At 44.1% G+C, this 26,051-nt stretch overlaps 2 protein-coding genes across 2 annotated transcripts in view; one reads left to right on the top strand and one right to left on the bottom strand.

The window, feature by feature from the left end:
- Positions 1-1,934: 1,934 nt before the first annotated feature.
- On the bottom strand, positions 1,935-19,877 carry LOC106564604 (protein transport protein Sec23A). The gene is made up of 17 exons (XM_045691157.2): positions 19,706-19,877; positions 16,233-16,458; positions 15,759-15,816; positions 15,403-15,489; positions 14,714-14,950; positions 13,764-13,991; positions 12,327-12,485; positions 11,299-11,414; positions 10,811-11,015; positions 10,519-10,608; positions 10,191-10,297; positions 6,996-7,149; positions 6,528-6,605; positions 5,616-5,777; positions 4,505-4,591; positions 3,336-3,557; positions 1,935-3,052 (listed from the first exon to the last, which is right to left on the bottom strand). The coding sequence occupies exons 2-17, from the start codon at positions 16,451-16,453 to the stop codon at positions 2,963-2,965; spliced, it is 2,301 nt and encodes a 766-aa protein (XP_045547113.1). The 5' UTR covers positions 16,454-16,458; positions 19,706-19,877; the 3' UTR covers positions 1,935-2,962.
- A 319-nt stretch (positions 19,878-20,196) lies between these two features.
- The window catches only part of LOC106564584 (uncharacterized), a 34,819-nt gene continuing 28,964 nt past the window's right edge, over positions 20,197-26,051 (top strand). Inside the window, exons 1-2 of the mRNA XM_045691158.2 lie at positions 20,197-20,899; positions 22,061-23,213. Coding sequence (XP_045547114.1) covers positions 20,663-20,899; positions 22,061-23,213 — 1,390 coding nt within the window. The 5' untranslated portion in view covers positions 20,197-20,662. The remainder of the gene's footprint in view (positions 20,900-22,060; positions 23,214-26,051) is intronic.

The following is a 26,051-nucleotide window of genomic DNA, read 5'->3' on the forward strand; positions in this document are numbered from 1 at the left end:
TGGCAGGGGTAGGCTGTCGTTATAAATAAGAATTTGTTCTTAAAACCTGTTGGGGCTCGGGGGCAGTATTGAGACATTTTGAAAAAAATATGTACCCATTTTTAACTGCCTCCTACACCAACTCAGAAGCTAGGATATGCATATTATTAACACATTCGGATAGAAAACACTCGGAATTTTCTAAAACAGTTTGAATGGTGTCTGTAAGTATAACAAAACTCATATTGCAGGCAAAAACCTGTGAAAAATAGATCAAAAAAAATGTGAATTTTGTGACTGTACTATTTAGTGTCATTGTTTTCTAGATACCATAGTGAGAAAGGATTCATTTCGCAACACCTACGGCTTCCACTAGATGTCAACGATCTTTATAAAGTTGTTTGAAGCGTCTATGATAAACAGAGAGCAAATTAGAATCCAAGGAAGTTGATATGTCATCACTTCATTTTTTTGCGCCTGCGCATAAATCTGAGAAACGTGAGTTTGTCATCATTTTTTATCTAGACATAGGATAGGTTGTGTGAAAATATTACTGATGTTTAACGTTAAAAATGGACCAAAAGATTAATGCTAAACAACATTTGACATGTTTGAACGAACATAAATAGATTATTTACTAGGTTTTTTTTTAGCTTTTCGGCGTGATTTTACACTCCCCCCACCACGTTTTGTGGGAGCATAATGAACGCTAAGTACTTGGTGTTATTTGGACATAAATTATGAACTTTGTCAAAAGAAACCACATTTGTTCCGGACCTGGGATGCCTGCCTTCTGATGGAGATAATCAAAGGTAAGGGGATATTTACAATGTTATTATCGATTTTAGATGATGCTAACTGTATAGCATAGCCTGTTGTTCTTAGCATAGCACCCTGTTTATTGCAAAATGTGATTTCCCATTAAAGTTATTTTGAGATCTGGCCATTCGGTTGCAATTACGAGATGATAATATATTATTCTTTGAATGACAATATTATAATTTACCAATGTTTTCGAATAGTAATTTTGTTATGTTCACCGGAAGCATTTCAGAGAAGAAAAAAATCGGAATTTCACGCTACTGTAAAATGCTGTTTTTGGATATAAATATGAACTTGATGGAACAAAAAATGCATGTATTGTATAACATAATGTCCTAGGAGTGTCATCTGATGGAGATTGACAAAAGTTAGTGCATAATTCTAGCTGGTTTCTGCTTTTGGTGACGCCTGACCTTGAATTGAAAATGGATGTTTGTACTTTTGTGGCTATGCACTGTCCTAACATAATCTAACTTTATGCTTTTGCCGTAAAGCCTCTTTGAAAATCGAACAATGTGGTTAGATTAAGGAGATGTTTATCATTTAAATTGTGTAAAATAGTTGATTGTTTGAGAAATTGAAATTATTAGATTTTTGATGTTTTGAATTTCCAGCCTTGTTAGCAATCCCGACTCGGGGTTCATTGCTAACCTGTAGCCCCAACAGGTTCTTGCCTTGTTAAATAAAAGGATAAAAATAAATAAATAAAAAATGAGGATGAGACGAACTAGCCAGACCATTAAGACCGGATACCAGGAAACACAGTCGATACAGAAATCAGGGGTCAGCTACACTATGAACCAGACAGCTGCCCTTTGACCCCTTGCTTATCTGTGTGAATGAGGATGTTCTCACCATAGAGATCCTATTAAATTCCTAGAGGGGCCATGTTATAAACCCTTGAAGTTCCAGAACGCTAGTATTCTAATTCCTAATTCTATGGTTCACACTTCCACTAAAGGCATAGGCTTTGCCAGGGACAAAAATTTGAATATGGTGTCCGTCTACACAGACCAGAGAAATGGAAAAATGAATGATTCTTGGGTATTGCTGATCTATTTGACACATTTCTATGACATAGAAACCCATACAAAAACAATAATGAGGTAAACATAAAAAACATAGCTGGTGAATAAGGTTGTCTTGACATACTTTATATGCATAGCATTAAGAAACAAATCAGTCAGACTAAATCAGTTACGTTCCCTTTTTTACAGTAAGTACAAGTGTTAACATCAGGAACAGACGAGAGTAGGCGAGTGAAAGAACAGTGACGATGGGTTTTGGGGTAAGTAGTACAAAATGCCAGATGGTGCGAAAATGGATATGTGGAAAAAGTAGTCAGTGGACTAGACTATGTAAAAGATGTGTTAGAAAAAAAAAATAGGGGTTTTGTTTAATACAATAACATTTTTCATTGAACTTCCAGTCTTTCTGTATTCTAAAGGAAAACAGTAGCACTACAAGGAGAGATTGACAGTTTCATCAGAACATTATTTAAATTAATCATTATTTAGGGGAAATTTAAATGGAAAAAAATAAACTATAGGACGTTATCAAGAACATAAAAATATTTAAAGCGTCTCGAGCAGTAATCATTGACCAAACTACTACAGTAGCTACATGCCTTACCACAGACAGACAAACAAGTAAACCAATTATAATCATTAGCCAAATTATTATTATTATAAAAGGTGAGATGGAATGTAAGAACTGTGATGAATATCCCCAAAAGGCTCAACTGAGGATGCCTGGTCCCAGATCTGTTTGTGCTGTATAAGCCAACTCCTACGGTCATTGTCAAGGCATGAAAAACTGATCTGGGACCAGGCTACAACTGAGGTGCAGTAAGGCTTTTCCAGTATGGGGGAGAAGTTCATGTCAATCACAATTTTAGGGAAGCAAAATTCCGGAAACTTAAAGCAGGAATGATAATACCTTAGAGGATTTGAAAGCATCATAGGTCATACGTGGGGAAAGAAAATATTACTAGGTCCCTGTATTAATACAGGAACGTCTCTCTCTTTCCTTCTCATCCCTCTCTCCTTTCACATCCTTCACTTTGGTAGCCTCGTAAGCCAGACGTATCGTGAAGTGAAATAGAACGGTGGGCATGTCGGTCTGGTTACGAGGCTATCACTTTGGTCCCGGGACTGGGAATTTAAGCGGCGCTCGACACGGCCAGCTTCTTCAAGTGGTCCATGAACACCTGTAGACTGACGTCATCTGTGAGGATGGGGGCTCCAGTCTCCTATGAGAAGAGACAGAAATGTGATGAGTATGGTGAAACGCTAGAGTAAAGCTTCCTTCAGTTGGATCACATTCAAAATGGCCAACAGAATAGAGACAGATGTTGCATGAAGCTCTACCACTTGTAAGACTAGAATTCCTTTAAGAAAAATACAATTGACTCCCCATGATGAAACTCCAGCCTTGACATCACCTATTTCCAAATCAAGTCCACAGCTGTTATTGTACATAAAAACTGTTTCTGTTTACGTTTTGAAGAATGAATGAATTGAACATTGTATTACCTGTCCCCAAGAGTAGAGGTTGTTGTGCGTCTGGGAGGGGTTGACCTTGGACAGGAGGAAGCGGGCCTGGGACCCTCCGTGCTCTGTGTCGATGTACCGGGGCATGGGGAAGCGGGTCTGCAGGATCTCCTGGGCGTCATCCACGGGTGCTACCAGTAGATGCTTGAAGTTCTCGTACTCTGGCTGCTCCTGGTAACCCGCCTTACGCCACTGGGCGATGGTCTGGTGGAGAGATAGAGATACAACAGGGTTATAGTCATGGTAGGATGTGTTTTGGTGTTAGTTATATAAGCCAGGGCTATTGTCATGGTAGGATGTTGTGTGCTGGGGTTAGTTGTATAGACCAGGGTTATTGTCATGGTAGGATGTTGTGTGTTGGGGTTAGTTGTATAGACCAGGGCTAATGTCATGGTAGGATGTTGTGTGTTGGGGTTAGTTGTATAGACCAGGGCTATTGTCATGGTAGGATGTTGTGTGTTGGGGTTAGTTGTATAGACCAGGGCTATTGTCATGGTAGGATGTTGTGTGTTGGGGTTAGTTGTATAGACCAGGGCTATTGTCATGGTAGGATGTTGTGTGTTGGGGTTAGTTGTATAGACCAGGGCTATTGTCATGGTAGGATGTTGTGTGTTGGGGTTAGTTGTATAGACCAGGGTTATTGTCATGGTAGGATGTTGTGTGTTGGGGTTAGTTGTATAGACCAGGGTTATTGTCATGGTAGTATGTGTGTTTGTGTTAGTTGTGCCAGCTAATCTCTTTTTTGTCGTTTGTGAGAAAAATCTCTAACATGTTGAGAACAGTGGATGATGGGGCACAGTGGATGATGGGGCACAGTGGATGATGGGGCACAGTGGATGATGGGGCACAGTGGATGATGGGGCACAGTGGATGATGGGGCACAGTGGATGATGGGGCACAGTGGATGATGGGGCACAGTGGATCTACTAATATGTATCCCATCATGCAGGTAGATACACACATCTTGTTTCTTGTTGTAATATTGATAGTGATTTACATTGTTGTTTATGCTCTATATGATGATGTTCAGTTTGAGATGCTAGGAAATAATTATAAATAATAACAATTATTATAGCACAGTAGTGGTGTTCCAGCTACTAATAACTAGCATTAGACCACCAGCGCCATTGTTTTCCTGTGTGACCTCTCACCTCTCCATGGTAGATGACCAGCTGGAAGAAGGTGTCCATGAGGAGGATCCGGTCTGGGAGAATACTGCCACTGTCCAGGAGAACAGGCTGTAGAACAGACAGATGGGACAACAGGATAAGTCTCACATCCAGTTTTTTAACAGAGAAATTATACGATTAAAGGTTTGACTAAATGATTTCACTCAGAAACCATATAACCTGTTGAAATGTATTAGAAATTATAAGGCTATAATAATGGGTTAAAAACTATATTCCAATACTGTGTGTGAGTAAGACACTGTTACTATTTCAAAATGAACAGGGCATAGTTGATAAGACGACCTTGTGAGAGGAGCAGGAAAATGGGCCTCCCTAAGTTAGGGAGGGGAACAACTGCCCGAAAACAGCTAGGCTGGCAAAAGATGAGACAGGTGGTCTGGGTACTGTGGAAAAATACAGCCGCCTAAAGCGGGGTGGAGTTCTCTACTGATGTAAGTTCATTTGTATGACGAAATGTGTAGTATAAAAGGCTGTGTGCATTGTATGGATTTTAGAGCTCTCATAAATAAACATTCTGACCAATTGTAAGCTGGCTCTCCGTCTGCTTCATTCAACCAGAATCTTACACCCTCTGGGGGGCAGACTGAGTAGTTTCATTGAAGTTCGGTTTAAGAACATTGATAACTTAATTCACGTAACAGAAAGGTAGTGTGGAACTCATTGAGCATGTGAATATTTGACTAAACTAATTTGCCCTTAGGGAAATGTGACCTATTTATCTAATATATAGAATGGTTTAATAACATCAGAGTAGATTGGAAAACAAATAACTAAGGAAGTTGATTAGAATTAAATTCAATATTTAATAATTGATTGGCCGCGTACACATTTTGCAGATGTTATTGCAGGTGTAGCGAAATGCTTATGTTTCTAGCTCCAACAGTCCAGTAATACCTAACAACACACACAAAGGCTGAAAATTTAAATTAAGAAATAACATTTTTTTTAAATACTTCAAAGTTTTCTAGGAGCTAGAAACTGGTCGACCATGTCTTTCGCCACCATCTAGTACACTATATAGAAAGAGTGTGTGACATTAGTGTGTGTCCATAGTATTTGGTAGGAGTCTGACCTCTGGTGGTCCGTGGAAAGAGTAGGAGTACAGGATGGGCTGGATCATGATGAGAGACTGGGTCAGGTCCTGCTGGACAAAGTGGTGTCTGTAGTAGGAACACTCATCTGGGCTGTTGTTGAACACCTGCAGGAACGGCGACCGGCGCAGGTGGAACATAAACTACAGGGAGGACAGACACATTATTCTAACCATTATAATGAAATATATTATTGAATTATATTTTTTTATATTTGGGATATTACTTCTAGCATCATCAAATGTTCCTGTACATATCCCACTGATGTCAACTAAACTAAGTGGAAGTTATGAGTTGTGAGTATCTGTGCAATGGGAAAATTTAAGATGAATAAAATTAACGTTCAGTTTAGAGTGATTAACACAATGTTTAGAATATTTATATATTTTCCATTTCTGTAATAAACATGATTTTTCAGTGTTCTGTTTGTGACACTCGGGTTGACGGCCACTAGACACAGTGCTGTGTGTTATGGATTAAACTCCTATCTGTTGACAGTGGTTGATGCCAGACTGGAGGTACAAGAACACACTGTTGTGTGATTCTGTAGCAACTGACAAAGTCACTGCCTTTTGTTTCAACATCATACAAGCCTCTGGCTGGTGTTAACAGTTGTCAGAGAAGGCCAATTACACATTTTTCTCTGCTTCTGTGCTGGATGGTGTTAGGATACAGGCGTTGACTAGTTTTTCACGTACATATATCCCATTTGACATAAATATCTTATTTTTTTGCTAAAGTTAGCGGTAAGCATGTATATACTCAAGTAATAATTCAGATCTCGACGAGCTAGTTAAATCTATTCCAGTTCTACTCTATTAGAAGAAGTATTGAAGGGCTCTTATTGAACAGCTCGTGTAGTTCCAGAGTGTACCACTAGGTGTCAGTCTTACCTGTGGGTAGAGTGAAAGGGACTCCGAGAGCTTGAAGGAGGTGGGGTCATCTTTGTTGAACTGACCGAACTTCTGACACTGTAACCAAGGAGACAAGACAAACATCAGCTTCTTGAACTAAGGCATCAACACATACCTTAAGACTTCCGTTAAGTGGTGCTACTTTAGTTTAGGTATACAACACAACTTCCGAAACGTCATAGAGGGATTTAAACTGTCAATGAATTAGTATTCGCGTCATACTGCTTCACATTCCAGACAACTCCTTTCTACATTCTTCAACAATGAATAAGAACAAGGAGACACAAGAATACAAAGGATTCTTCTATCTACAATCACCCACAATTCCTACATACATTCAGCTATGTGAAGAACAACAGGCTACTCTCTTGGAATAGCCAAGGTGGGACCAATGCCCAATGACATTACAAGGCCTGTCACACATTGGTCAGCCTAGCTGTCACTCACCAGGCGAATGAGCTGTCTGTCCAGCCAGCGCAGGACGTCCGGCCCCTCTTCCGACTCGGCCCTGAACACGCCCAGCCTGGCCATGATGACCGCCGACGCCTCCTGGTCGAAGGACGACTCGATGTGCTGGATCTGGGACTGGGCGTCGGCCCAACTGGATGGAGGGAGAAAGAGGGAGTGGACAGGTTAGGGGCAGGGCAAGACTGACGCACGTCCACTTCCAGTCATTTAACAGGATAGGGCGAATGTCAACATTCTCATTTGTATGGCCAATATTGACTTTGTGGTAACTCACTGCTTAAAGACAATGTGAGAATCAAATCAAATCAAATTTTATTTGTCACATACACATGGTTAGCAGGTGTTAATGCAAGTGTAGCGAAATGCTTGTGCTTCTAGTTCCGACCATGCAGTAACATCTAACAAGTAATTTACCAATTCCACAACAACTACCTTGTACACACAAGTGTAAAGGAATGAATACGAATATGTACATAAAAATATATAAATGAGTGATGGCCGAACGGCGTAGGCAAGATGTAATAGATGGTATGGAGCACAGTATATACATATGAGATGAGTATTGTAGGGTATGAAAACATATAAAGCGGCATTGTTTTAAGGTGGCTAGTGATACATTACATCAGGATGGCAAGATGCAGTAGATGGTATAGAGTACAGTATATACATATGAGATGAGTAATGTAGGTTATGAAAACATTATATAAAGTGGCATTGTTTAAAGTGGCTAGTGATACATCTAATTACATCAAGATGGCAAGATGCAGTAGATGGTATGGCGTACAGTATATACATATGAGATGAATAATGTAGGTTATGTAAACATTATCTAATATAAATAAAGTGTCAAGTGATAAATTGATTACATCAATTTTCCCATTATTAAAGTGGCTTGAGTTGAGTCAGTATGTTGGCAGCAGCCACTCAATGTTAGTGATGGCTGTTTAACAGTCTGATGGCCTTGAGATAGAAGCTGTTTTTCAGTCTCTTGGTTCCAGCTTTGATGCACCTGTACTGACCTCTCCTTCTGGATGTTAGCGGGGTGAACAGGCAGTGGCTCGGGTGGTTGCTGTCCTTGATGATCTTTTTGGCCTTCCTGTGACATCGGATGGTGTAGGTGTCCTGGAGGGCAGGAAGTTTGCACCCGGTGATGTGTTGTGCAGACCTCACTACCCTCTGGAGAGCCTTCCGGTTATGGGCGGAGCAGCTGCCGTACAGCCCGACAGGATGCTCTCGATTGTGCATCTGTAAAAGTTTGTGAGTGTTTTTGGTGACAAGCCGAATTTCTTCAGCCTCCTGAGGTTGAAGAGGCGCTGCTGCACCTTCTTCACCACGCTGTCTGTGTGGGTGGACCATTTCAGTTTGTCAGTGATGTTTATGCCGAGAAACTTAAAACTGTCCACCCTCTCCACTACTGTCCCGTCGATGTGGATAGGGGGCTGCTTCCTCTGCTGTTTCCTGAAGTCCAAGATCATCTCTTTTGTTTTGTTGACATTGAGTGAGAGGTTATTTCCTGACACCACACTCCGAGGGCCCTCACCTCCTCCCTGTAGGCCGTCTCGTCGTTGTTGGTAATCAGGCCTACCACTATAGTGTCGTCTGCAAACTTGATGATTAAGTTGGATGAGTGCATGGCCACGCAGTCGTGGGTGAACAGGGAGTACAGGAGAGGGCTGAGAACGCACCCTTGTGGGGACCCAGTGTTGAGGATCAGCGGGGTGGAGATGTCGTTACCGACCCTCACCACCTGGGGGCGGCCCGTCAGGAAGTCCAGGACCCAGTTGCACAGGGCGGGGTCGAGACCCAGGGTCTCGAGCTTAATGACGAGTTTGGAGGGTACTATGGTGTTAAATGCTGAGCTGTAATCGATGAACAGCATTCTTACATAGCTATTCCTCTTGTCCAGATGGGTTAAGGCAGTGTGCAGTGTGATGGCGATTGCGTCGTCTGTGGACCTATTGGGTCGGTAAGCAAATTGGAGTGGGTCTAGGGTGTCAGGTAGGGTGGAGGTGATATGGTCCGTCTCTCAAAGCACTTCATGATGACGGAAGTGAGTGCTACAGGGCGGTAGTCATTTAGCTCAGTTACCTTAGCTTTCTTGGGAACAAGAACAATGGTGGCCCTCTTGAAACATGTTGGGACAGCAGACTGGGATAGGGATTGATTGAATATGTCTGTAAACACACCAGCCAGCTGGTCTGCGCATGCTCTGAGGACGCGGCCGGGGATGCCGTCTGGGCCTGCAGCCTTGTGAGGGTTAACACGTTTAAATGTTTTACTCACGTTGGCTGCAGTGAAGGAGAGCCCGCAGGTTTTGATAGCGGGCCGTGTCAGTGGCACTGTATTGTCCTCAAAGCGAGCAAAGAAGTTGTTTAGTCTGTCTGGGAGCAAGGCATCGTGATCCGCGACGGGGCTGTTTTTTCTTTTGTAGTCCGTGATTGACTGTAGACCCTGCCACATACCTCTCGTGTCTGAGCTGTTGAATTGCGACTCCACTTTGTCTCTATACTGACGCTTAGCTTGTTTGATTGCCTTGCGGAGGGAATAGCTACACTGTTTATATTCGGTCATGTTTCCGGTCACTTTGCCCTGCTTAAAAGCAGTGGTTCGCGCGTTCAGTTTTGCGCGTATGCTGCCATCAATCCACGGTTTCTGGTTGGGGAATGTTTTAATAGACGCTGTTGGTACGACATCACCGATGCACTTATTAATGAACTCGCACACCGAGTCAGCGTATTCGTCAATGTTGTTGTTCGCAGCAATGCGGAACATATCCCAGTCCACGTGATCGAAGCAATCTTGAAGCGTGGAATCCGATTGGTCGGACCAGCGTTGAACAGACCTGAGGGCGGGAGCTTCCTGTTTTAGTTTCTGTCTATATAGGCTGGGAGCAACAAAATGGAGTTGTGGTCAGCTTTTCCAAAGGGAGGGCGGGGTAGGGCCTTATATGCGTCACGGAAGTTAGAATAACAGTGGTCTAGGGTTTTGCTGCCCCTGGTAGCACAACTGATATGCTAATAGACTTTGGGGAGCCTTGTTTTCAGATTATGCGACGTGTACAAAATGCAGACTCTTGCAAATATGTAAGGGCTGTCAGTTCAGTCACACTTCCGTCAAGAACGATGTGCAAACCCTCTTCCTGTTTACTATTTCAAAGCGAGAGAGAAGACTTACTTCCTGGCGACGGTGGTAACCCTGATCCTCCTCTGGGTGTTGGAGTGTTGGTACTGGGTGACAAACTGGACCGCTCCTCTACCACCCTGAGGGATTGGGGCATTGTGCTGCACGGAGAAAGGTAACTACAATAGTTAGGATAGGAGTACATTTAATATTACTAAACATCCTGTTTGAATACTAAAAACCATGTCCTAAGTAATCACTGAGGTGAGAATGATGAATTGTCACGTTCCATTGGTTTGGTCGACCCAAATCAATGACTACTTTGAGTAAGGATGAAATGAGGAACAAATGAGATGTGTTTGATCAAAGGGAGTGTGTTTACCTGATTGACGACCTCGAAGTACAAGGCCAACGTAGTGGAGGGACTGAGACTGCAGATTTTCCACTGGGTTGTTCCTCCAACACCTACCTCCTATAACAGAGACAGAGCCATTGAAGTCAATGGAAACCTCTTCCCAATTCACTTCCAGAGGGGAAAATGCTATTAGAATATAAGGTTGAACGATTCCGCAAAACATTCCTGAAATTCTGGAAAAGCTGGGAATTTTGGGACCGTTTCTGGATATATATTTTTTTAACCCTATTTGGATTCTGTATGCGCCTGAAAGACTCACGTTTTCTGATATACACGGTCCCTTAGCGTTGAGGGAGACACAGGGCCCGATGGCCCCCGATACCTTCAGCTCCCTGGACGTCTTGACTTCCAGCGTGCCTCCGAAGGCCATGCGGAACTCTCCGTTGTAGTCCTTACTGAAGACCCTCTGGAAGGTCTGCTTGAACAGAGAGGTGTTGAAGGAGTCGCCCATCGCTATGTGACCTCTGAGAGAAGGGAAACCGAGGGGAAAAAAACATGAATATTCAGCTGCATAATTCGAATATAAATACAAACGAAAAGTCAATGAGCTAGTGAGGATGAAGTCTCTGGAAAAGTCATTCTATCGAATGTAGAGGAATTGTACAAAGGTATTTCTTATTCAGGTAAAATAAAAGCTTCAGTAGACAGTTCTCAATCACCAGGGACATGAGGTATTCAGCACAACTATGGGAATCAGGTGAAGACAGTATACAGGTCAGTCGTAGGTAGTCTGAGACTGGTACTAACCCAGTGAGGTTGGATAAACACTTCATCTCTAGAAGTCCGGTCTGATCCAAGGCACAAGCGTAGATGTCAATACTGTGGCCGTTCACTGCCGCACGGTTCGCCAAGGCTTCGTAGTACTGAATAAAACAAAACAAGGGAACAGTTTGCAACACATACAAACAGTGCTGTGTAGCACCTTGAGAACTCTTTGGAGCATTGGTGTCCATGAACATACCTCAACAGAAGAGGTATGGAGAGAGAAGAGAGCGCAAACTTGAGCGAAATATTTGACACATCGTGAGAGCTTGACGTGAGTGAAAGAAAATAATTAAGCTAAACTATATTAAGATAAAAATCGCTTAAGATGGAATCCGCAGTAGAGGGAAACAGTGCCACTAGCCGCCCCAACACCATTGTTATTGTTTTTGTTGCCGAGCTAAGGAGTGTCGCGCAGCATGGTAAAAAAAAATTGCACCAGTGGAGGCTGCAAAGGGGAGGAAGGCTCATAATAATGTCTGGAATGGAGAGAAGGGAATGGCATCAAACACATGGAAACCATTTGTTGATGTATTTGATACCATTCTACCCATTACAACGAGCCCGTCCTCCCTAATTAAGGTGCCACCAACCTCCTGTGAATTGCACCACATATTGTGTTCTATCGTGTGTGCAATGATGTCCGAGGAGAAAAATAGGTGTTTGTTGTTTCCAGTAACTTCTATTGTTGTTATATCGCAAACGGACGTGGCAGTTCAACCAATTAAAGATTCCAGCTTTAACTCTAAAAACTAGCCCACTAAGGACAAACAGCTACAAAACAACGACTTTTACAACATAACTTGTATGTGGGTTGGTTTTCTTTTTCACAGTGTCCATGTACAACATGGACAATAAACCTTCCATTCTACGCCATCCATTCTACGCCATCCATTCTACGCCATCCATTCTACGCCATCCATTCTACGCCATCCATTCTACGCCATCCATTCTACGCTATCCATTCTACGCTATCCATTCTACGCTATCCATTCTGTTACTCTTGGACTGACCTTGGTGGCTTTCTTCAGATGCCGTGCGTTGTCCTTGGTGATGTCATGCCAGGAGCGGATGGGGGTCTTGAGTTCGTCTCCCACCACCATACCGGGGCCCTGGGTGGGGGGTCCGCCCGTGAACATCATCACACGGGCCCCCGTGTTGGGAAACGTACCCTGGGGGTGGAAAGATGGTGGCTATGGTCAGTATGGTCCAGATTTTATTTATTTAGTTGATTAATTCAACCATAAATATGGTATTTCTGACTGAGATGTGACTGCCAAGACAGAAGCTGCCACTAGGTTATTGTAGTCTGATTTAACTGTAGTCTGATATAACTGAATGTATTGGGAATTTCCAGGTGACCAATAACGACAGCGATCGTTGATAACAGCAATCTAAATCGCGTCGGTTTTATAAGTGGGAACAGGGAGACACCTCCAGAACAGAAGCAGAGAAAATGGCTGTCTTTCTGTAACCTCTACATTCTAATCTCACAGCGCCAATGTTCTGTAAACACCTGCTGAGAGGCTTGTAGGAAGTCACAACATCAGCCGCTACAGAATCACAGTGTCCCAGAATACATTAACAATCGGTGTCCTGTGTCCTTGTACCTCCAGTCTGGCATCACCATCAACAGATATGACAACAATCCAGAACATTCACTATCAATTCTAGTGACCACCAACCCGTACACAAATGACTGTCCCAAACAGAACACTGGATATACTGTGTATTACATGAAGAGAAAACATACGCTAAGCATTGTGTTAATTACTCTAAACGGAATAATTTCCCCGTTACAGTGACATAACATGCTACCGTGTTTCAGCCCAAGTGATTTGACAGTGAAATTGTATGCAAATGCTCCCTCAGTCACGGTAAGGATTTACCAAACTACCGATAATCCCTTCAAGAAACGCATTCCTATTAAGTTACCATACAGACCAGAGGCCGGTTTCCCAAAAGCACCTTAAGGGGAAGTTCATCGTTAGAACCATCAGAATGGATGAAGTTAAGACTTCAGATGATTTTCTCTAATCATTACATTATCAGTAGACATCAGCACCAGAGGACAGGACAGCAGAGAACATAGCTGTTCTAACACGTACCTACAGCATGTTAGTTGTGTTACTAGAGAGAGGAAGAGAGGATAGTGGAGAGAGAGAGAGCGCAATAAGGCAAAAAGAAAGAAGCTGACCTTTGACCTAAGAAAGTACGAGTGGTACTATTGGCAGACCTAACTGAAGAGATAATGTCAGTGAGAGAGAGAGCGAGAGAGAGTGTGTGTGTGAAAGGTTAGTTGAAACCTGTGACATGTCAGAGAGGGTAAAGTTCAGTTGTCTTGAAGGTCAGTTGTCTATGTTGACTACATAGAATCAGGTTATTTGTACACCGCACAAAATGTGTACATAGGACTGTGTGTTTGTGTAAGTGTGTGTAACTGTTATTACCTCCAGCACGCCCACGGCGATGGACAGTGCTATTCCAGTAGACCGCAGTGGTCTCTTCCCCTGTGGTACAGGCCAGGGATCTCTCTGCAGCTCTCCCAACAGGTCTGTCAGGTTCATGTCTACCTTATGGACCGGCTGCAGGAACCTACAGGTGACGGCTGGATCCTGAGGGGCCACGGGACGACCCTGAGGCCCAGATGCCGCTGGGTTTGTCAGGCCTAGCATCTCCTGAAAGAGAGAAAGAGAGCTATGAGTTCTCATGGACTTTCAACAACGGTATTGTGGAATATTGCGTGGCAGCCTAAGAGATTTGCTTGTCCTGGCCAGTCTCTTGACTGTATTCTATATAGGCCTAACGCTCTGACTGTACACCATATCATATACAATACTGTATTTATACAGCACTGTATTTCAAAGTACCTCTGACAATGTTTTTGATTATTACATGACAGACTAAGGGAGTGTTCCCTGTCAGCTGTATTCTGTATAGGCCTAACGCTCTGTTTCTGGCTGTTAGGACCCTAGGGCTTTTTTTCTGTATGAAACACTACCCCTGTAGTGGCATAGACCCATTCTATGTCATTCAGAACCATCCCAAAGAGCCAATCATATCTTCTTATTCTATCTTGTGACACCTGGCTGTCTTTGACCTGTATCCTGTCCCCATTCTACTGTTTTATTGTCATTTAATTTCCAATTGATACAAGGACACCTAGACATGATCATATGACAAACGACCACAACAAAGATCCTATTCTATGGACAAAGCAGACTATGACCTAGATCAGAGGTCTCAAACATACGGCCCTCGGGCCAAATGCGGTCCGTGAAACATTTAATGCGGCCAGCCTACAGTCATCTTAGTACAACTAATCCAGACCTTTTCCCAAAACGAATGAATACATTTTCAAGACTATTTGCCTTGCCGTATGTAACAGTTACTGACTGACCTGGATCTGCTTGGAGGAAAGCTCTTTGGTTCCTCTGAAAACGTAGCTCTTTGCAATGCCCTCGCAGCTCAGCTCGTGGACCTGCACCATGCGTCCGAAGGTGATGAGGCCTACCAGGGCGTTGGGGGGCAGCAGGGACAGGGACATCTGCAGGGACTCCTTCAGGGCCTGCAGGTCCTCCTCCTCCAGACACGTGTCCACCACGTACAGGAAGATGAGCGGGTTCGAGGGGCCGCGCTACATTGGTGGGTTATTTGGAGAGGTTATTTTGAAGAAACAAAGTGCTGGGTCTTTAGTTTTGAGTTGACATGGTTTTTCTATGTCGAAGTGTTTTGAGTTCTTCCATGTTGGGATGGTGTCACATGACATGTGATACACTTTGTGGTCAAGTGACTTTTGTAACCCGATGTCACTTTGTAAATTGACAACGTCCATTACAATAAACATCAAAGACGAAGACTGTCTAAAGAAATTATGAACTTAAAAGTGATGGTAATGTCATGTGGTGTGTACATTTTCCAGTACATTCTTTGTGGCTGGTAACTCAACTTGACGATTAAAGAAACATTCATATTTGATGAAGCAATTTTGTGGATGGAGACGCACAACTACAAAGCCAGGCGCGTGTACAGAACACAGTGTCTAGGTGCAAAGTTCAGAGATCTGTATGCAGAACTGTAAGGGTTTACCTGCACTATGTACTCAATGGTTGAGAACTGTGGCATGAGCTCAGCCGGCTGGTTCACGTCCGATATGCCGGCGTATGATGGAGGGAACTGTGAAGGAGAGAAGGAGAAGACAAAAGTGGTTAGCTAGCAGCTTCACTAGATAAAGGAATGTAGATGGGCCACTTTAAAGATATTCCTATTACCACCAGCTGTGCTCCTTTGTGGAATATGACTAGTGTAAACACAGGAATGTAGGTAGGCTGCCTACAGATATGGCTATTATTATAGGTCTAAATGGTACATTATGCACCCCGGTATTCTATGGTGGAATAGTGTTTGGGCCTACAGCTCAGTTTAGTCCATTGTGGTGTACTCACTGGGTTTCTTTGGAAGCAGAAGTTGCACGCCCATATTTTGGCTCTGTAGTCAACTTGGCTACAAAGGGGGGGAAAAGACAGAGCTACTTGGATACAGTGTACAGCAGCAGTCAAACAAACCTGTCACCTAGCCTAAGGCTTTAAGCGCATGTAGATTGGATTGTTAAAGTGTGGATAGGGTTGACCCACCACACCTGTCCCTGAGTGATACCTAAGCATCCCTAAAGATATTAAACACTTAGTTGATGACCCCTTTCTTCTCCTACTCTTCCCTTCACCCGAAACGTAAGTTCTCAGAAGAATAAAATGCTGAAGATGAAAACAAAGAGATGCCATGTAAGTCGCTGGACATAGCTTGGCTTTTAGCTAAGTGCTTGTAAAAACGTCAACAAAGCAAACACTCAACAAGCAACCATTAAAAACACTCACTCAGCCTAAAACAACAACATTCACCTCCACTCCTCAAATACTCACCATAGCGGGTTTAGTACGGCCTTGCAGTTGGCCCTGCTACAGAGGACCGGTTCGTACTGCACCGGTGGCAGGTCTGGCCTCTCCTTGAGTGGGGTGAAGAGGCAGGAGACAGGCACTACCAGCCGGGTAGCTTCCAGCCTGCTCGAGGGCCACAGGTTCCAGCTAAAACGCACGCCGTCCCGATCCTCATTCTGTTGGATAAACTCCTGGTATGTCGCCATGGCAACTTCAATGGGAAAGAAAACGAAGAGATTCTTAACAAACTCGTCTGGTTAAATAAAGGTTAAATAAATAAATATGGAGAGAAGTTAGTCCGATAGCTAAACTAGCTCTAGCTAAGGACAGGTAGTCTGTCTTAGCTTCTCTGAGAGCTGTTTGAGTCTGGAGTTCGGTGTGAGCTACTCTCACTTTTCACTCTTGTCATGGCTTTGTTCCAAAATCATAGGTGGAGGCCTATGTGGAATATGGATGACGATGATGTTCGTCATCAAAACCTGTTTGGCATGTTTTGATACTTAAGAATCCCTGGGCTAATTTTGAATCCTACGTAAATATTGGTCACACCTATTTCAACTACGTAACCTTTCTGGGATGAGTGAGACTTGGGCTTATATGCTGTCAATCACCACATCGGCAGACTCAATAGCCTTGGTTTCTCAAATGATTGCCTCGCCTGGTTCACCAACTACTTCTCTGATAGAGATCAATGTGTCAAATCGGATGGCCTGTTGTCTGGGCCTCTGGTGGTCTCTATGGGGGTGCCACAGGGTTCAATTCTTGGGCCAACTCTTTTCTCTGAAAAACATCAATGATGTCGCTCTTACTGCTGGTGAGTCTCTGATCCACCTCTACGCAGACGACACCATTCTGTATACTTCTGGCCCTTCTTTGGACACTGTGTTAACAACCCTCCAGACGAGCTTCAATGCCATACAACTCTCCTTCCGTGGCCTCCAACTGCTCTTAAATACAAGTAAAACTAAATGCATGCTCTTCAACCGATCGCTGCCTGCACCTGCCCGCCCGTCCAGCATCACTACTCTGGACGGTTCTGACTTAGAATATGTGGACAACTACAAATACCTAGGTGTCTGGTTAGACTAAGCTCTCCTTCCAGACTCACATCAAACATCTCCAATCCAAAGTTAAATCTAGAATTGGCTTCCTATTTCGCAACAAAGCATCCTCCACTCATGCTGCCAAACATACCCTCATAAAACTGACCATCCTACTGATCCTCGACTTCAGCGATGTCATTTACAAAATAGCCTCCAATACCCTACTCAATAAACTGGATGCAGTCCATCACAGTGCCATCCGTTTTGTCACCAAAGCCCCATATACTACCCACCACTGCGACCTGTACACTCTCGTTGGCTGGCCCTCACTTCATACTTGTCGCCAAACCCACTGGCTCCAGGTCATCTACAAGACCCTGCTAGGTAAAGTCCCCCCTTATCTCCGCTCACTGGTCACCATAGCAGCACCGACCTGTAGCATGCGCTCCAGCAGGTATATCTCTCTGGCCACCCCCAAAGCCAATTCCTTCTTTGGCCGTCTCTCCTTCCAGTTCTCTGCTGCCAATGACTGGAACGAACTACAAAAATCTCTGAAACTGGAAACACATCTCCCTCACTAGCTTTAAGCACCAGCTGTCAGAGCAGCTCACAGATCACTGCACCTGTACATATGCCATCTATAATTTAGCCCAAACAACTACCTCTTCCCCTACTGTATTTATTTATTTTGCTCCTTTGCACCCCATTATTTCTATTTCTACTTTCTTCCACTACAAATCTACCATTCCAGTGTTTTACTTGCTATATTGTATTTACTTTGCCACCATGGCCTTTTTTGCCTTTACCTCCCTTATCTCACCTAATTTGCTCACATTGTATATAGACTTATTTTTCTACTGTATTATTGACTGTATGTTTGTTTTACTCCATGTGTAACTCTGTGTTGTTGTATGTGTCGAACTGCTTTGCTTTATCTTGGCCAGGTGGCAATTGTAAATGAGAACTTGTTCTCAACTTGCCTACCTGGTTAAATAAAGGTGAAATATATATATTTTTTAAATATGCCTCGGTAGGTATGAATGGCAGTAACCAGATGCCTTAGATTTCTATAGCTTTGGAAGTCCAGACATATGCTATGTTTTGCACAATCATGTGACGTGTACATTTTTTATCCGATCTTATCTAGAAATGAGAAATACACAAAAAATGTAAAAAATTGTCTGATGATGGCATTGGAACATCTGACATGAAAAGAAAAGGGGTCATTTTGAGTTCAACGGAAAAGCATTAAAGCTGCAATTTGGTAGGCGACCCAAACAAATTCACATAGAATTGTTAGTTATAGATCTGTCATTCTCATTGAAAGCAAGTCTAAGAAGCGGTAGATCTGTTCTATTTTGCTATTTCTATGCTTCCCATTAACTTTTGTTTTTGGTATCTTTTACTTTCGGTTTTGTACACCAGCTTCAAACAGCTGAAAATATATTTATTTTGATAGAAAACATATTTCACAGCCTTTTAGATGGTACTATAATTCCCTACACTATCATTTTAAATAAAGGTAAAAATACAGGCATGTCACATGATTGCACAACACACAGGGCCCTAGTTATGGAATGTTATGGAACGTTTCCTTGTAATGTAACTCCATGTAATGTTATGGAACAGACCACCACTGCTTGATGGTCTTCTGACACACTTATCAAGACAGAACTGTCTGTTCCAAACCATAATTCACTTCAGCTATCTATTCAGATATGAACAAAAATGAACGCGCACACGCAGCTCTCCACTCTCTCATTCAGGGGAACCCTCTGCATCAAACAACTCTACTAGGTGATTGACAGCTGACCTACAGGACCCTGAACTTGAAGTAGTATCGATCAATTGATTACACAACTCAGTGCTTACATGGACAGGCTAAAAACGGTCTCTTCTAGCTATGCTATATACTAGCACATCTTAGCTATTACTTGCCATTACTAGGAACCAAATGATGATCATCTTGGCAACATTTAGCTACAAGCATGTTGTAGTAGTTAAATGGTTAGACAGGTATCGCAAATCACATTTTAGGATCTCGTCCCTGGTAGAGATGCCTTCCTGAAAGGAGGCGGATGCTAGTAGTAGCAACAAGCTAGTTGCTAGTTGACGTTAGCTAGAAAAATTGAAATCTTAGGTAACGTTAGCTAACGTCAGTTAACATTTTATCAAATTCCGGGAGTGTTTCTAAAGTCAATCTGCCATCGACATATCATGATAAATTGATATAAAACACGATCATGCAAGTTAAATTAACGATACAGATGTTAACTAGGCTAGCCTTGCTAACGGACTAACCCAGTTTTTAGTCGGCTTTTTTCCTGGACTAACCACCAAGGAAACGCAAACAGAATGGCCTAGCTAGACACTTTTCATCAAATTGATGCAGGCAGATCAGACGGAGAACCATACCTTTTATACAGATCCGGTTGGAAATCCAGACGAAGGTAAATAAATATTAGACTAATAAATCAAATCGGATCAGCATGTAGGTGATAAATACCGATGAGCAAACAGAATGAGAGAGCGAAGAATCTGAGGGGGCAACTCCCGGCCGGTGTTCCTCTACTTCAGTAGAATGACGTGTTACTACATATTCTGGCCCTCGTGTCCATGACGTAGGATACAAGCACGCACACGAGGATCATGGGAAATGAAGTCCTGAATGTATTATAGGCCTATAATAAAGATGACGAAATGCTGTAGCCCATGGCTTTTGATCTGTAGATGGCGCTGGGTACCAAAGCATACCCATCACCCCGCATCATTTGATGGAGACACTTGGATGGAGAGAGAGAGAGAGAGAGAGAGAGAGAGAGAGAGAGAGAGAGAGAGAGAGAGAGAGAGAGAGAGAGATGAGGTTCTGCTAGTCACTGCAGTCACGCTCTCTCCCTCTATTCACGCGCAGTGCACTTGCCTGGCGATGCTACAGCGGTTCCTCCTCCCTTATGTATTGGACTGTACAGCTACAAGAGGCGGGAGATGCGCATCAGCAACCCGCTACCCGCCGAAGCTCTCTCCACTTCAGGACGGAAGAGACTAAATGTGGATGCATTCAGGTGCAAACTTGCATGAACTAAAATAAATAGTCCATGCCGGGGTTACGGGATGTTAGATAGCTGCACATAGCCTTTTCTAGGGCTATATTTCACTGTTGGACTAGGGAGTCGGCGGCGTCCTCAGCTGTTGCATTTGGGGGCTGAAGTGAGCACAGAGAGAGGTCAGGCAACTATGCGATTTGATTTCGAATGGTAATTCCGGATCAGTTTGACTTGTGCGGCTGATGCGAGCGGTGGTTGACTGTCAGTGCCCTCTGAGTTGTATTTCAAGCCTGTTGTCGCCGGTATTCCCGACAACGGAACCGTAGGGATGGAAAAAGCTAGTCAGCCACAGCTTTCGCTGTCCATAACAAAGAGTGAAAGTCCAGCGGAGGACATCTCAAATATACAGGACGAGGACCTTCTCAAGTGGACCAAAGAGGATTTGGTGCGGCGGCTCCGGCGGTCTGAAGCCGATAAAATGAGCGTGATACTGGACCACAGCAATCTGATCCGCGAGGTCAATCGCAGCCTCCAGCTGCACTTGAACGAGATAAGAGGGCTGAAGGTGAGGAATGGGCGCGCACGGCATTTCTAAAAAGATGAGATCATAGTTAACCGCGGGTAGGCCGCACTGGCGCACCTGAGCGCGCACAGCATGAGAGGGTGTTCGGGGTTGAGTTTGCGCGTTCTTTAAAGGGCGCCGCTGTCCACATGATGAAATGGAGGCAGGATGTATATAAGTTCATTTCATTTTACAAGATCTCTCTCCCTCTCCCTGTGCATGTGTCTGTGAGCGTGCATGTGCCTACTTGTGTGTGCATCCATCATCTTCCATCAGAAAGCATAGTGTGACAAGGCATCTGGGCTGAATGTCAAGCATCATCATTCTTCTCTCTTTCTCACTCACTCACCTGTTGTCTTTAGTCTTCATCTCCTTTGCAAAAGCTTTGGTGTGTCGGCCTGTGGCACAACCTTGGTGCTTGCTCTTGGAATATCATCAACAAATTCTGCTAGGCTACAAGAGTAAACCTATTTAACCCAGAATACTCATTAAACTCCCCAAATATATGACTTCTCTCTCCCAAATCTTATTTGGTGCAGTGTAACTAGCAATAATAATCCTGGCATAATCTTATTATTTCTCCAAGCTACATAGACTTGATTTAACGTCCTCCTCCAATACTCTGAGATTCATTAAAATGAGATGGGAGCGACTGAGATGAAGCACATGGGGATGGAGGAAGGATCCTTGGCTGCTTCAGAGAGCAGACCCAAAAGCCCAGCCCGAAGCACCATGGTACCTAATTAAACTACACGTGCTGGAGGGTCTGAGGAGTATGTTATTATGGATAATTAGAGGAGGTGGAGAACTTTGGGCAAAGATGCCATCATGTTGCAAATGAGAGAGAGAGAGGTATGTTCTGGCCTGGTGCTTTGCTTGCCCTCCCTCCCTGGCTCCCTCTCTCACGGCCTATTTGCCCTCTACCACTCTTACATCCAACATTTTCACATCCATATTTATGTGACACAGAGGTTTATGAGCAGCTGATTTTCATTTTTATTTGACTGTCTTTGATTGACATGATATTAAAGCGAGGTTCCCTCAAATAAGATATTTCTACCCCAGTAGGACCTAGATAAGAGTGAATGAATAAAATAGCACTAATGAACACATCTCACCTCTCTTTCTCCACTCCACTCCTCTCATCCCCTCTCCTCTCCTCAGGACATCAACCAGAAACTACAGGAGGACAACCGGGAGCTGAGGGACCTGTGTTGCTTCCTGGATGATGACCGTCAGAAGGGCAAGAGGGTGTCCAGGGAGTGGCAGCGACTGGGGCGCTACAGTGCCTCCATCATGAGGAAGGAGGTGACGTTGTACCTTCAGAAGCTCAAGGAGCTGGAGGTGCGGCAAGACGAGGTGGTCCGGGAGAACCTGGATCTCAAAGAACTCTGTTTGTTACTCGACGAGGAGAAAGGAGGAGGAGGAGTTGGTGGAGGGGTGGGGGTTGGTGGAGGAGGAGGAGGTTGTGTGGTGGGGGTGGCAGGAGGGTGTAGGAATTCTATCGATAGCCAGAGTAGTTTGTTGCTGGTCCCCGGGACAGGGTTGTCGATGAGGGACGTGGGGGATGGGAGTAGTACGTCTAGCGCGGGGAGCGCCGACAGCTCCGATCACCCCCACCACAAGCAGCTCCACCTGGCTACACAAGCCGGTAGCCTCGGGGGCGGTGGAACTGGGAGCCCGGAGCATCTCCAAAAGCCCCGGGCTGGCAGTGCGAGTGGAGAACGTGAGATCCCCTCCAGCCCTGAACCTCCTCACCCCCAGGGCAGGCACCGTAGCACCAGCCTGGAGTATCCGTACGCCATGCCCCAGCTCTGCCGGCCCCGCTGCGGCTCCATCTCTGTGCCCGACCACACCCATAGCGGCCGCTCCATGCGGGGGCTCAGCCCCGAGAAGTACGGCCGCAACGTGGGACGCCGGAGCCCCGAGACCCAGCTCCCTTCCACCAAGCACCACCACCTCCACGGCTCCGACCTGCTTCTCTCCCAGAAACAGCAGCACCTCCTGGGGTCGGGTCAGGGCGGCAGCGCCGGGGAGCTCTACCAGAGGCACCACAGGGGGAGCATCGGGGGAGGAAGCTGCTGCGGAAGCCCAGAGCCCAGACAGGCACATCTAGGGTTGGGGACGCCAGAGCACCAGCACCATGAGAAGGGCTGTGTGATGTCGGCCGGGGTCAGTCCAGAGACTCACAGGCACCAGTATAGTTGGAGTCCAGACCACATGAAGTTCGGCAGCCCTGGGAGAGAGGTACAGAAGAGACCGGCCACCGCTGAAGAGCTGTCACCGCATCACAGGAGCATCTACAACGGCATGAACGGTAGGTGTTATAAGACTGGTATAAGACTGTTACAAGGACTGTTAAGGCGAGTATAAGAATACAGGGGTTAATTGAGATTTCAAATAAGTACTCATTCACATACAAACAGTAAGCACGCGCGTGCGCACACACACACACACACACACACACACACACACACACACACACACACACACACACACACACACACACACACACGACAGACAGACACACAGACACACACAGACAGACAGACAGACAGACAGACAGACAGACAGACAGACAGACAGACAGACAGACAGACAGACAGACAGACAGACAGACAGACAGACTACAGTCCCTCCAACCACATATACCAGGGAAGTACTGTCATCTGAAATTCAGGAAGTAAACTGAAATTCCAATTAAATAATTGAATAAAGGGCATTTATTTTCAATCACTTTTCAGTAAATGAAAAACTAGAAAGATATATATTTCAAAGGGTTTTACATTTCTGAATTTTAAATTGAAATCACTTCCTGAATTGACTGGCTTCAATTTAAATGGACCCCAACCCTGACACATACAGACCCTTATACACTGACTGTACAAAACATTAAGAACACCTGCTCTTTCCGTTACATACAGTAGACTGACCAGGTGAATCCAGGTGAAAGCTATGATCCCTTATTGATGTCACTTGTTAAATCCACTTCAAACAGTGTAGATGAAGGAGAGAAGACAGGTTAAAGAATAATTTTTAAACCTTGAGACAATTGAGACATGGATTGTGTCCTGTATGTGTGCCATTCAGAGGATGAATGGGAAACACAATATATTTAAATGCCTTTAAACAGGGTATGGTAATAGATGCCAGGCACACCGGTTTGTGTCAAGAACTGCAACGCTGCTGGGTTTTTCACTCTCAAAAGTTTCCCGTGTGTATCAAGATTTGTCCACCACCCAAAGGACATCCAGCCAACTTGACACAACTGTGGGAAGCATTGGAGTCAACATGGTTCAGCATCCCTGTGGAACGCTTTCAATACCTTGTAGAGTCCATGGCCTGACAAGTTGGGGGGGGGGGGGTGTTCCTAATGTTTATTATACTCCGTGTACATTTCTATACTGTATGCGCACATCACATATACCTCTGCAGACAGTCAGTACCAAAGACATCTACATTTTTCATTAGCTACTGTATGTGGCTCATAAAAGTAATTTAAAAAAGTTTGCTCAGAGAAATAGAGACAGAGAACAAGAAAGAGATTGAGAGATGTAGTGAACTGATGTAATTAAATTAGAAAAACTGACAAGAACTCCCCGTTGCTGTGATTAGAATCAATTAGATTTGTATAACCGTATATCTCTGGAGGTATTGTATGGGAATTGAAGGGTGCTGGGAATAGAGGCTTGAAATGAATGAGGTTGAATGAAGACTGGATGTTTCTAATGGAATCCAAGGCGGCTCCAAATCAACTGCACTTAAAGGCACACTGAAGTGTAGGGTATAGTGTAGTAAGACCTTCTCGTAATAAATAATTCCCCTAACTTCCCCTCCCACCTCCTTTGCCGCCTCCACTTCAACTGTTCCACTAACATACTTCCTCGTTCTGCCAAATCTGCGGTGGTTTCCACCCATCTCATTGGGAGATCCGCAGGTCTTAGGTTGTCAGGGAGAGAATATCAAAGTACCCCCTTGGCTGGTGTTTGAGTACCCCACGGTGGCTGATGATGATTTCTCTAGCTGAGGTAAAAGTGCTGAGTGGCTCTGCTTGGCAGAGAGAGGGAGAGAGGAAGGTAGGGATGAAGAGGACAGAGAGGGGTAGCAAGAGAGAGAGAGAGAGAGAGAGAGAGAGAGAGAGGGGAGAGAGAGAAGCCACAGGACATTTTCCGCAAGGTGAAATGTTTGCCTTACTTTAGTACGTATGCTACGGTTCGATCTACATTTTAGTACAGCTAACCACTGTCCCCAGAATAGGCTAATAGCTAATAGTAGTTTCCTACAAATTTTGCCTTACTTTGCAGTATGGATCTAACCATATGATAGATCCGTACAATCTAGATTAGAAGAACTAACTACTGCTCAAGAATACGCAGGGCTAAAGTAGAAGTGTACATGTTTTCGACTAGTTTTGAACTGTCATTTGCCTTACTTTGCAAAATGGAGAAAAATGCATAGGCGTAGAACTATTTTATCTAGATTAGACCAACTACTTCCCAAATAAAGCCTAGACTAGTAATAGTAGTAGCAGCAGTAGTTGTAGTAGCAGCAGCAGTAGTAGCAGCAGCAGCAGTAGTAGTAGTAATAGTAGTAGCAGCTGTAGTTGTAGTAGCAGCAGCAGCAGTAGTAGCAGCAGCAGCAGTAGTAGTAGTAGTAATAGTAGCAGCAGTTATAGTACAAATAGTAATAGCAGTAGTAGTAGTAGTAGTAGTAGTAGTACTAGTAGTAGCAGTAGTAGCAGTAGCAGTAGTAGTGGTAGTACCAGCAGCAGTAGTAGTAGTAACAATAGTAGTAGTAGTAGCAGTAGTAGTAGTAGTAGTAGCAGCAGTAGTAGTAGTAGTAGTTGTTGTAGTAGCAGCAGTAGTATTAGTAGTAGCAGTAGCAGCAGTAGTATTAATAGTAGTAGGAGCTGTAGCAGTAGCAGTAGTAGCAGCAGCAGCAGTAGTAGTAGTAGTAGCAGTAGTAGTAGTAGCAGTAGTAGTAGTAGCAGCAGTAGTAGTAGTAGCAGTAGTAGTAGTTTTAGTAGTAGTAGCAGCAGCAGCAGCAGCAGTAGTAGTAGTAGTAGTAGTTGCAGCAGCAGTAGTAGTAGTAGTAGTAGCAGTAGTAGTAGGAGTAGCAGCAGCAGTAGTAGTAGCAGTAGTAGTAGTAGCAGTAG

The sequence above is a fragment of the Salmo salar genome, chromosome 12 (assembly GCF_965601325.2).
Source record: "Salmo salar chromosome 12, fSalSal1, whole genome shotgun sequence".
Taxonomy (NCBI): Eukaryota; Metazoa; Chordata; class Actinopteri; order Salmoniformes; family Salmonidae; genus Salmo; species Salmo salar.

Coding starts and splice junctions, on each gene's coding strand:
- LOC106564604 (XM_045691157.2), bottom strand. CDS start 16,453: ATGGCGACATACCAGGAGTTTATCCAACAGAATGAGGATCGGGACGGC. Junction 14,951..15,402: donor CCATTGAGTACATAGTGCAG/GTAAACCCTTAC, acceptor CCACCAATGTAG/CGCGGCCCCTCGAACCCGCT. Junction 11,016..11,298: donor TGTTTATCCAACCTCACTGG/GTTAGTACCAGT, acceptor CCCTTCTCTCAG/AGGTCACATAGCGATGGGCG.